The sequence below is a fragment of the Oncorhynchus mykiss genome, chromosome 3 (assembly GCF_013265735.2).
Source record: "Oncorhynchus mykiss isolate Arlee chromosome 3, USDA_OmykA_1.1, whole genome shotgun sequence".
NCBI lineage: Eukaryota > Metazoa > Chordata > Actinopteri > Salmoniformes > Salmonidae > Oncorhynchus > Oncorhynchus mykiss.
In genome coordinates, this window is record NC_048567.1 from 13,030,013 (window position 1) to 13,042,317 (window position 12,305).

General features: G+C 42.6%; 1 protein-coding gene across 8 annotated transcripts; it reads left to right on the forward strand.

Moving 5' to 3' along the window:
- Positions 1-2,064: 2,064 nt before the first annotated feature.
- Positions 2,065-11,669, forward strand: LOC110509994 (gastrula zinc finger protein XlCGF57.1). Of its 8 annotated transcripts, XR_005041131.1 has the most exons (5): positions 2,074-2,192; positions 2,639-2,945; positions 3,049-3,136; positions 4,212-5,892; positions 6,032-6,706. XR_005041131.1 is itself a non-coding variant. In XM_021591255.2 (4 exons), the coding sequence occupies exons 2-4, from the start codon at positions 2,652-2,654 to the stop codon at positions 5,642-5,644; spliced, it is 1,815 nt and encodes a 604-aa protein (XP_021446930.2). In that variant the 5' UTR covers positions 2,065-2,203; positions 2,639-2,651; the 3' UTR covers positions 5,645-6,706. The 8 variants fall into 8 exon arrangements, 7 of the variants coding, with proteins under 7 accessions (XP_021446930.2, XP_021446937.2, XP_021446944.2 ...); XM_021591255.2 differs by having other exon boundaries at positions 2,065-2,203; positions 4,212-6,706; XM_021591262.2 differs by having other exon boundaries at positions 4,212-6,706.
- Positions 11,670-12,305: the final 636 nt, after the last annotated feature.

A 12,305-nucleotide genomic window follows, 5' to 3' on the forward strand; every position in this document is an offset into this window, starting at 1 on the left:
CCCATTCTTCTCTGCAGATCCTCTCAAGCTGTGTCAGATTGGTTGGGAAGCATCATTGCACAGTTATTTTTAGGTCTCCAGAGACGTTCGATCGGGTTCAAGTCCAGGCTTCTGCTGGGTCACTTAAGGACATTCAGAGACTTGTCCTGAAGTCACTCCTGCGTTAGCTTGGCTGCGTGCTTAGGGTTGCTGCAGACATTTTTTTGGTACCCTTCCCCAGATCTGTGCCTTGACCAAATCCTGTTTTGGAGCTCTACGGACAATTCCTTTAACATCATGGCTTGGTTTTTGCTCTGACATGCACTGTCAACTGTGGGACCTTATATAAATTAAATTAAATTGTATTGGTCACATACACATGGTATGTAAGCAATAAAGTGGAGCGAAATGCTTGTGCTTCTAGTTCTGACAGTGCAAAAATATTTAACAAGTGATCTAACAATTCCACAACAACTACCTAATACACATAAATCTAAGTACAGGGATGGAATAAGAATATGTACATATAAATATATGGATGGGCCATGACCGACCGGCATAGACGAGATGCAATAGATAGTATAAAATACAGTATGTACATCTGGGATGAGTAGTGAAAGATATGTAAACATTATTAAAGTGGCCTTGAGGTATAAGCTATTTTTCAGTCTTTCAGTCTCAGCTTTGACGCACCTGTACTGACCTTTCCAAATCATGTTCAATCAGTTGAGTTTGCCACAGGTGAACTCCAATTAAGTTGCAGAAACATCTCAAGGACGATCGATGCACCTGAGCTCAATTTTGAGTCTCGTAGCAAAGGGTCTGAATACTAATACTAATGTAAATGTGATATTTCAGTTTTTTATTTGTAATACATTTACAAAAATGTCTAAAAACTTGTTTTCGCTTTGTCATTATGGGGTATTGTGTGTAGATTGAAGAGGGGGAAAAACAATTCAATACATTTTAGAATAGGACTGTAAACATAAAATGTGGAAACGGGCCTGAATAGTTTACGAATGCACTGTATATATTGTGTTTTTATTTTATTTAACTTGGCAAGTTAGTTAAGAACTAATTATTATTTACAATGAAGGCCTACACAAGCCAAACCTAGACCACGCTGTGCCAATTGTGCGCCGCCCTTTGGAACTCCCAATCACGGCCGGTTGTGATACAGCCTGGATTCAAACCAGGATGTCTGTAGTGACACATTTAGCACTGAGATGCAGTGCCTTAGACCGCTGCGCCACTCGGGAGCAATATAGTGCAGACATCGGTCTACGGTGCAGACTAGTAGCTAGCTTGCTACAGCATTAACAAAGAGGCCAGTGCCATAAAAGGCACTTTCTGACATGGTAGCAACCCGCAACATTATGATCATGTTGGGAATAGATCACTGATATTGCTGGTGGTTTGTTTATAAATAGACGAGCTAGCTATTTACAATGATGGCCTACCAAAAGGCCTCCTGCTGGGATGGGGGCTGGGATTAAAATATAGGACAAAACACATATCGAGACAAGAGAGACAACACCACATAATGAGAGGCCTAAGACAACAACATAGCATGGTAGCAACATGACAACATGGTAGCAGCACAAAACATGATATAAATATTATTGGGCACAGACAACAGCACAAAGGGAAAGAACACACTGTATATAGATTTTTCTATTGTGTTATTGACTGTCTCTTTGTTCAACCAATGTGTAACTCTGTGTTGTTTGTGTCGACCTGCTTTGCTTTATCTTGGCCAGGTCACAGTTGTAAATGAGAACTTGTTCTCAACTGGCCCACCTGGTTAAATAAAGTTGAAATAAAAAATATATATATAAAAAAAGAAGGTAATACATCACGCAAATCAGCCACAACTGTCAGTAAGGTGTCCATGTTTGAGTCTTTGAATGAATAGATGGAGATAACTGTCCAGTGAGTATGTATATAAACTCTATATCTATCTATATTGTATATCTATGGTAGTATCATTCCTACATTTTGACTACCATTTATTATGTACATGATTCCACGGGAATATTCCTTTAAGGATACACACCCAATCAACAGCCTCTTAATCTTTGGATATTACCTGATTGGCCAGTTGTCCCCGCTAAAGTAAATTGTTTTCTGGTTTTAATCTCGGCCAGTACGAAATCCATGCTGTTTTATCCGTGAAGATTAACGAGAAATAAAAACTGTTCCTGGTGAATTTGGTAATTGTTGGGTGAGACGGGTTAAAAGTTGTCTAACGTTAGCGTTCTTGCTTGCCAGTTTATAGCGTTGAATTGCAGGTGGTGGTTTGCTATTTTAGCTCGCTCTGTTCTCATCAACAAAGATCATTATTAGCTAGCTACCTAGCGCTAGCACAAGTCAATTTAGTGCAGACACAGGTCTACGGTGCAGACTAGTAGCTAACTTGCTACATCATTAGCAAAGAGGCTAGTGCCATAAAATACCATAAAATGCACGTTCTGACATGGTAGCAACCCGCAACATTATGGTAATGTCAATAGATCGCCGCTGTTGGTTTGTTTATAAGTAGTCCTGTTAGCTAGTTCCGAAAAATGTGATAATGTAGCCTAATGTTACATTTTTGTGTTGGACGTGTGATGGCCTGGTCTAGCTCTCGAGTTAAGTCAGCTTGGTCTTTTGCCCACAGAATTCAAAGAAAGATGAATGTTAACCAGGCTGAGGTACTCAAATCAACTAGATGGATAACAAACCTGGAGAAAGTTAACATAACCAAGAGGACTAAACATTCCAAAACGAATGGGGTTACTTTGAACTCCATACAAGTAAAACAGGAACCAAGAAACTTTGAGCAGAAGGAAATTGGGGACGGTGACCGTTCCAAACTTTCCTTGCTGAAGAAGCATGTCAAGCAACAACAAACTACATCCAACCAACCGACCATTGGTAGTCAGATATCATTGAGTCCTCTAGTGCTGTTAACAAGATTGTCTAAGGTCAGAAGAGTTAGTCTTTCCAAACATGTGACAGTTAATAACTAGTCAAGTATTTAGATGGTTGGTTAATGCATGCTGTTTTCTCATCAATATAATCCATAAGGTGGTGGTTAAGACTCTTCTGAGAGATACTAAAGTGTGTTTGGTGAAGGAAGAGACAGATGCCAGGAGGAATGAAGACAACAAGGGAGGTAGGATATAGTGTTCATACATCAGTCTACTCCCAATACTGCAGTTTAACCCTGTAAGAGCCTTAACTCATGTCAAATACTACATAGTTCATCTCCTGTGACCCAGATATAGTGCTAAGTGATTAGTGCTTTTTGAGGTCTGTTCGGTTTCAATTAAAATAATAAGAGGTTCATGGTTTTCAGTTTGGATCAGTTTTTAAAACCTTAAATGCACCATGCATTATGTGGGTTGAATGCTGTAACATGGAATATAACAATTAATTAAATTAATTTGATGCCCATTACTGCTTATCACTTATTAACCATAGTTTATTCCCATTACTTTACTTAAAATATTTGTGTATTACACTTATGACTTTATTATTACATTCCAAGTCATCATTTCCTCTCTATAGAGCTGCTGTCTATTTTCTGACAAAATCACTGTTTTAGTAGTTCAATGTAAATAAGGCATACTTTTATGACTGAATGATTACCAACTATCAATCACTTAGATCGTGTATTTTCAGGTAAAGATACCTCTCGAAGCAACTGCTCTCGATCGTGCATTCGAATGTCTCTTACATAGCAGGCGTAAAAGAAACGGACCGGACAAGTAGGCACGCAATTGATTATGGTCATTGTAGTTAATTACTATGTTTTCTTTGCAAAACTATGTAGACTATTTGGAAACTACAACTCCATACTACATTGCAGAGTTTGGGCTTGATCTGATTAATCTCTAGAGAAACTGTGCATTGAGCTCGCATAAAAATAAATATAATTTTAATAATTGAACCGACGTCGGTAATTTTTTATTTTTTTAAATAATCAACATTTCGGTTAATCGCTCAGCACTACCCAGATGTATCTCTTAGAAGCATTTGTCCTATAGTCTCTAATATGTAGTGATTATGTAGAAAACAAGTTTTGCAAAAATCCTTGGGTCTCACAAGATTAAATGGGTGAATTAAATGTCAGCAAGGATTTTAAACTTTTTTTATGAGGAAAATAACGATTCTGTCCCCTTTCTCTCCTCTTATCATACCTTTCTTCTTTACCTTCCTTCCTTCCACCCATCTCTGTACTCCCTCAGTCTTGACTCCTCAGTTCTTTCCTTGTCCACACTGCACCATCTCCTTTACTGACTGTTACTTCCTGGAGAACCACATCAAGAACAAACACCAGAAGCAGTACCTGGCCATGTTGAAAAGCCAAGTCTCAAAGAGTAAAAGAGTGTACGGCCCCACACACAGCTGTCTCCACTGTAGCTGCATGTTCCATACACCACGACAGCTAGACATTCATACCCGCCAGGCCCACCCCTCTGCCCGTCCCCAGAAACCTGCCCATCCCCGCAGGGTTCCGGGGAAACTCCACCCCTGCCCGCAGTGTGCCCGCAGATTCCCTTACCTGGGCACCCTGCTGAAGCACTGCAAGAATTTGCACAAAATGGCCGTTGTTCGCATCGATGGACACCTCAGTTGCGCGGAGTGTGGGAAGAGCTTTGAGAATTGTTGGGGACTGGGGCCTCACCGGTGTCACGAACCAGAGGGCACTAAACCTAAGGACACTAAGCCTGTGATATGTCTGGAAGTCGGCTTCCATTGCTCCGAGTGTGGCAAGATCCTCACTACTCCTACAAGCCTGAACACTCACATGCGCATCCACACTGGAGAGAAGCCTTATGAATGCAAGGAGTGCGGCAAAAGATTCTCGAATAGCAGCAGTTTAGGCAAACACCTGCTGATACACAAGGGGTTCAAAGAATTCAAATGCCAGGATTGTGGGAAGGCTTTCGCCCAGGCAAATCTTCTCAGGAATCACATGACTGTTCACTCTGGTGAGAGAAAGTTCTCCTGCTCCCATTGCGACAAGCGGTATGCATACAGGGGTAGTCTGGAGCTTCACCTGCGCACACACTCAGGGGAGAGACCTTTCAAATGTACTGTATGTGGTAAAGACTTTGCTGACAAATGTTATCTGAAAACACACCTGAATATCCACAACAACCAGAAAAACTACCATTGTGGGGTTTGTGGGCGGAAGTTCATAAGGCTTGGGTTGTTGAAGTTACACATGCGCTCACACACCGGGGAGAGGCCCTACCACTGCACAGTGTGCGACAAGAAGTTTTTTAGACTCTCACACCTGAAGAACCATCATCTCACTCACACAGGTGAGAAACCATACACCTGTACAGAGTGCGGTAAAAGCTTCACTCAGTCTGGAGATCTGGCTAAACACAAGCGCCACCACACTGGGGAGAGGCCATTTGAATGTTCTGAATGCCACAGCCGTTTTATCTGTTCAGGTTCTCTGACCCTGCACATGAGGACCCACACTCACCGTGATGTAAAGCCATACTCCTGCCAAGAGTGTGGGAAGAGCTTTTATGAACAGAGTCATGTAAAAGTCCACATGAAAATCCACAATGGGAAACCGTATTCCTGCCCCCACTGCTTTTTCTGCTTTGCTCGCAAGAGCAACCTTTCCAATCACCTGTCTAGATGTCCTCAACTTAAATGAGTTAAACCTATGGGGGGGGGGTTGTTCCCTTCAGTGATCGATGCTGGACAACAGATGCAAACCGTACGGTATGGTAACTCCACAATGTCTTTAGCAATACTCCAATATGTTCATATACATTAGATTGTTAGTTACGTTTTTGTCTGTTTTTAACCTGTATTTTATATTTGAAAAAATATGTACTGGAGGGACAGTGATGTACAGAAGATTGTTTGACTGATTGTCCTAGTGATTAGTAGGTGATGATGTTTCGAAAAGATGATGGGATGTTTATTTTCCTTTGTGTTTGTGGTGTATACCTTGATTTGGAAGAAGAGGAGCATTTATGTAAAGGTCACACCCCTAGTATTGTTATAAACATGACATTAGATTCATGGGGCTCCCGAGTGGCGCAGCGGTCTACACTGCATCTCAGTGCTGGAGGCGTCACTATAGACACCTGGTTCGAATCCAGGCTGTATCACAACCGGCTGTGATTGGGAGTCCCATAGGGCGGCGCACAATTGGCCCAGCGTCGTCCGGGATAGGCCAGTGTAAATAAAAAACTTGTTCTTAACTGACTTGCCTAAAAATGAAAGGTAATTACATAAAGACCACTTGAACAGTTGGAACACATGATTTGTTTCAGTCCATAAGCCATCGTCCTAAACTTATGAAGCCATACTTCTGCCAAGAATGTGGGAAAAGCTTCTATGAACTGAAACACTTTAGATGAGGGGGAGAGATCATACCCCTTCCCCCTTGCTTCTCCAGCTTCACTCACAAACCAAATCTCTTGAAACACCTGCCTAATGTTGTAAATGATCATGATTTGCCTTTTTTATAACACCATATATAATGAAACGCATTGTATTCCTCGGTATCACTTGGAGATGACTCTGCCACTGAAATTCTAACGTTATAATGGATCGTCATTAGGTTATAGTTACATTGTTTCATGAACGATGTTTTGTACTTTTTCTGTATTTTTTTCTTAATTTCTTCGCTTTTTAAATGATATACACGAGATTTGTATGCCGACTCCTGGTGATGACTGACAATAAAGATGCCATATTTCACAAACTGTCACGTCTGTTTTGTGCTTAAAGGTAGACTCTGTGAAATGAAGTTGCCACGAGCAGCACCACAGATAATGCGATGAGGGAGATGCAAGACTGCTCTCACGTGGTATCTGTGCCAGCTATAGGAGGATAGGCTCGTTGGAATGTCTGGAATGAAACAGAGTCAAATGTGGTTTCCATGTTTTTGGTTTATACTGTTCCAATCCAGCCATTACAAAGATTCTGGCCTCCAATAGCTCCTCCCACCAGCCTCCTCTGATCTATGCTATGTGCATGGGTCACTTCATACTATTACAGCGTGATAGCACCAGGCCCAAAACCGCAGAGAGATTTAGCCTCGCACTTCAATGCACTTAGTTCTTGTGGAAATTGACCTGCTATGTTGTTTACTTTGTGCATGTACGTCATATCGTTGAGTCTACCTTTAACGTAAATCCACATCACTCCCAGAGTAATGTCAATTCAGTTAAGTTGGGTTAACAGGGTTACCACTTGAACAGAGAACCGCCCATCCTGTCATTAACTGATTTGGACCAGTCCATAAGCTAAGAGCCATCATTGGCTTGTAGTGGTGTTGATATTCCCTTGTCCTGTACAGTATTGGTTCCCAATTAAGGGTACAAGTCTAGGACCCCTGGGGGTACTTGAGAAGACTCATGAGACTATAGGCCTACTGGTAAAATGTACATTATGGTATACTTCAAGGGTACTCCAGGCAAAGCAACATTTAGTTGGTGGTACAGTATTGTTCCCACATTTTGACAGAAGAGGCCTGTTATTATTGCAATAAAATAACTTTATTATCATAACACATTTCCAATATAATTTATTTTGAGGAATATTTCTTTAAGAATCCACACCAATAAACCGCCTCCAAATCGTTGCATATCGAGGAGCCATTACCTGATTGGTCAAGGCCACGTGTAGTAGGCACTTTAAGGACATAAACTAGGATGTGCAGCGTTTTTATGGCGTCGACAAAGGTAGGCGAGGCTGTGTTGGCCCTTCTATCATTGAGCATTTACGAGATATACAATAACACGTTAGCCTTTGCTGTATTATTCTCATCAACAAAAACGAGACTACTCGTTAACGACTAAGGTGAAACTCCATATGATTATTCATTTTCGTGTTCGTGTGTTGCACCAAAGATACTGGATATACGAGATGCTTGTCTCTGCCCTAACAATGGGGATTCGTTGTCTACAGAGCATAACGGCGGGCTCCCCCCTATTCCTTTCTTTAGATAGGTGGTACGTCTCGTTTTGAATATTCTATGAGGGGTGTTGACGTCCGCCGCCTGTAAAACAGTCTCGAATTTCAACATTCAACGAATTTCTTAAATCTGCCTGGATGTCAGTGCGTCACACTTATATCAGTATACTCGTAACAACCTAAGCATTACCGAACTTCTATTATATCAAATAAGCCACACGTATAAAAATATAATTTCCCCGACCCCATACAAAAACTCCTCACATAAATAATGATCTGCTTAACGTGGACAGATTTTGGGCAGAGACACGCTCTCGCTTTGCCTCTTCCTATCTGGTTGCACTTGCATTCAGTAGCATCTATGGATCACACGATTACATAGAATAGACGTAAACGGAAGAATCAAGGACAGGACGGTTCCAGGGGCTATTTATCACTCTGATGCTGTTGCAAAAGGAACGAAACGGGGAGGGACTTATCTGAATTTGTCCAATAGAAACTCGTGGTTGGACATGATTACACCCCTGATGTTCTGAGATTCTCTCTGGTGTTTACAAAACCACTTCTGTTGTGAGATTATTATATCATGAGGATGCTGCTAGATTCGCATATCAGGACCTGTTTAAAGGCGTTACGTGGTCAATCTGATGTTTGCTTTGGCCGTTCAGCATTTACGACGATAAGCCTCTGCAGAAGTCAGGGCATGTATACTTATTGCGCTTTGTGGAGCAGCGCAGATCTGTTGTCAAGGAATGAGTTTGTGTTTATACAGGACCTCCCATCCCCACCTACCGTCACCCAACCATGTCAATGCGAATGAGCTATATGGAGCCCTCCACATTGTTACAACATTTGGGAGGCGCACGGCGGTGCTGTATGGAGCTCAATTTGGCCTCTGCATGCCACCAGAGGCTCCGGGATTGCTTTACACCATCCATATAGAGTATCTGACCACATTTTCGGATCAAGCATTAATCGGCTTTTAGACAAACGCTATTTTTAACGGTAGCGCAAAGGATGGCTCTATATGGGAAATTAATTGCCGCAGTATTGCCGTTATAATGACTACATTATGCATGGAATGCCAAGGCATAATTGTATAAAAGTGTGTATTCTAATTTAAAATGTATGTTGTTCTGTACCTATCTATTAATGTTATGTAGGAGTAGCTGCTGCTTTAGCAATAGCTAAAGGGGATCCTAATACAATACTAATACTAGCAGCTCAAGACATTAGCTAGTTAGACTGCTGCACCATTTGAGATCCCTAAACTAAGGTACTGCATCTCAGAGCTAGAGGCGTTACTACAGACCCTGGTTCGATATATTAGTATGATCCCTGCCTGATATTGCTGTCTAAGGGATGATGCTCAATAAAACCTGGTCTTTTCCCCACAGAATTCAAATGAAGAAGCACTCCAGCAAGATGAAGAGCAAACCTGGGTAAAAGCAACACAACAAAACTAAGATGTCTAAACACCATCAAGACCCCATCAAAACAGAGTGTGGAACACAGTCAGATGATGTTGACTGCAATAGAGAAGAACTAGACTTTAGCCAATCACCCTACATTACTAAAGGGGTATGTATCAGCTCCATCCAAATCAAAGAGGAACCAACAGACTTTGAGCAGCAGGGAATGGGAGAGGAACCAAACCGTTCAGTTCCTTCCTTCCAGAAGAAGCACATCAAACATCAAAATACATCCAATCCAATGACCGGGTGTAGCAAGATATCAAGGAGTCCTATGGTGATGCTAACAAGATTGTCTAATGTAAGAAGAGTTAGTGGTCTTTCCCAACATGTGACAGTAACTAGACAATAGTATTTAGACTTTTGCTTCATGCATACTGTGGTTTCTTCGTCTTTCTAATCCATAAGGTGGTGGTTAAGACTCTTCTGCGAGACACTAAAGTGTGTTTGGTGAAGGAGGAAAACACAGACGAGACAGATGGAGGTAGGGCATAGTTCATACATCCAGTCCATCCTCCACACTGCATTTGAAATGGATGATGGGATTACTTGAACATCATTTGAACATTAATTTACCAAACTTTGAAATTAATATTGAGCAGAGATATTTACTCAAGCATTTTATTGTTGAATGAGGAAATGTAGGAAATCACAAATATGTTCTGTTTCCTCTCTCCTCCCATCGCTCTCTTCTCACTCTTTCTACCATCCTTCCACTGCTCTGTCCCTCCCTCTTCCTCAGTCTCTACTTCTCAGTTCTTTCCTTGTCCACACTGCACCATTTCCTTCACTGACTGTTACTTCCTGGAGAATCACATCAAGACCAAACACCCGAAGCAGTACCTGGCCATGCTGAAAAGCCACGTCTCAAAGAGTAAAACCGTGTATGCCCCCACACACAGCTGTCCCCACTGTATCTGCATGTTCCATACCCCACGACAGCTACACGTCCACACCCGTCAGGCCCACCCCTCTGCCCCGCTAAGGAAACTCCACCCCTGCCCTTATTGTGCCCGGAGCTTCCAGTACATAGCCAGACTGCATACTCACTGCAAGGTTTGGCACAAAATGGCTGTCGCTTTCATCGATGGATACCTCAGTTGCGCTGACTGTGGAAAAAGCTTCAAGAATTCCTGGGGACTGGGGCCTCACCAGTGTCACAAACCTGAGGACACTAAGCCCGAGGATGGCCCTGTCTATATGAACATTGGCATGCCATGCTCAGAGTGTGGCAAAAACTGCTCTAGTCCTCGGAATCTGCGCATACACATGCGCACACACACCGGCGAGAAGCCTTATGTCTGCAAGGAGTGTGGCAAGAGCTTCTCAGAAGACAGCAGTTACCGCAAACACATGATGATACACTCGGGGGTCAAGCCATTCAAATGCCAGGATTGCGGAAAGGATTTTGCCCGGATGGGGCGACTCCGAGTTCACATGACTATTCACTCTGGCGAGAAGTCTTTCTCCTGCTCCAAATGTGACAAGCGGTTTGCATACAAGGACTGTCTGAATCTTCACCTGCGCACACACTCAGGGGAGAGACCTTTCAAATGTACTGTGTGTGGTAAAGACTTTGCTTACAGAAATTATCTGAAGTTGCATCTGAAGATCCACAACAATGAAAGGAACTACCATTGTGGGGTTTGTGGGCTGAAGTTCATAAACAGTGCTGCGTTGAAAACCCACCAGCGCACACACACTGGGGAGAGGCCTTTCCATTGCACAGTGTGTGACAAGACATTTTTTCGACATGAACACCTGAAGAACCACCAGCGCACTCACACAGGTGAGAAACCATACACCTGTACCGAGTGCGGTAAAAGCTTCACTCAGTCTGGAGATCTGGCTAAACACAAGCGCATCCACACTGGGGAGAGGCCATTTGAATGTTCTGAATGCCACAGACGGTTTATCTGTTCTGCTGATCTGACCAGACACATGAGGATCCACAATAACTCACGGCCATATCCCTGCCAAGAGTGTGACAAGAGATTCCGCTTGGCCAACCACCTTAAAATTCACATGAGGACCCACACTGGGGAGAGACCATACTCCTGCCCCCGCTGCCATCGCACCTTTTCTCGCACCCACCACCTCACCGGTCACCTGCCTAGATGTCGCTGAATGATGAAATTGGACTATATAAATCAACTTTTTTACTCTTATTGTAGTTATTTAATAAGGGAACAGTGGGGTACAGAAGATGATTTTGTGCCCGACTCTGACCTGGTAATGCTAATAAATGTTAATGACAATAAAGGCCCCTATATTCTGTTGTGTAGTTTCTGGTGTTTTTGTGTATGCCAACTTGATTGAGTTGGAGGCGTGCGTAGCCAATAAGAGAGTCATACAACATACATTTCAGTCTCCCAGTATTCATTGGACTGCACTGGCTGGTTTTGATATTGCAGCATGTCTGACTCTGCATATTACAATATGCAAGCTATTGAAGAGGAATGATTCAAGCTCTTAAAGTCTGCATGGCCAATCCGCCATCTGCAGTGGCAGTATAGCATTTACTAAGTTGCAGCCACCGCAGTAGTCAGAGGAAACAAACCTTTTAAGTAAGTAGGTTTGTGTTTATACAGGACCTTCTGCCCCCACCTACCGTCAACCAATCATGTCAATGCTGAGCTGTAAAGAGCCCTCCACATTGTTACAAAATGTGAGAGGAGCACAGCGATGTGGTACAGAGCTTGATTTGGCCTCTGCATGCCTCCGGAGGCTCACACCCGCCATACAAAGCCTCCGACCACATATGCAGATCAAGCATAAATTGGTTTTTAGGCTACACTATCATTTTGATAGTCAAATGAGGACATAGGGGAATTCTCAATTGGTTAGCTAACTCTTCCATCCTCTCCTTGCCTCCTTTTGAAAAAGGTCAAAGGTGATCAAGGAAATTTGCAT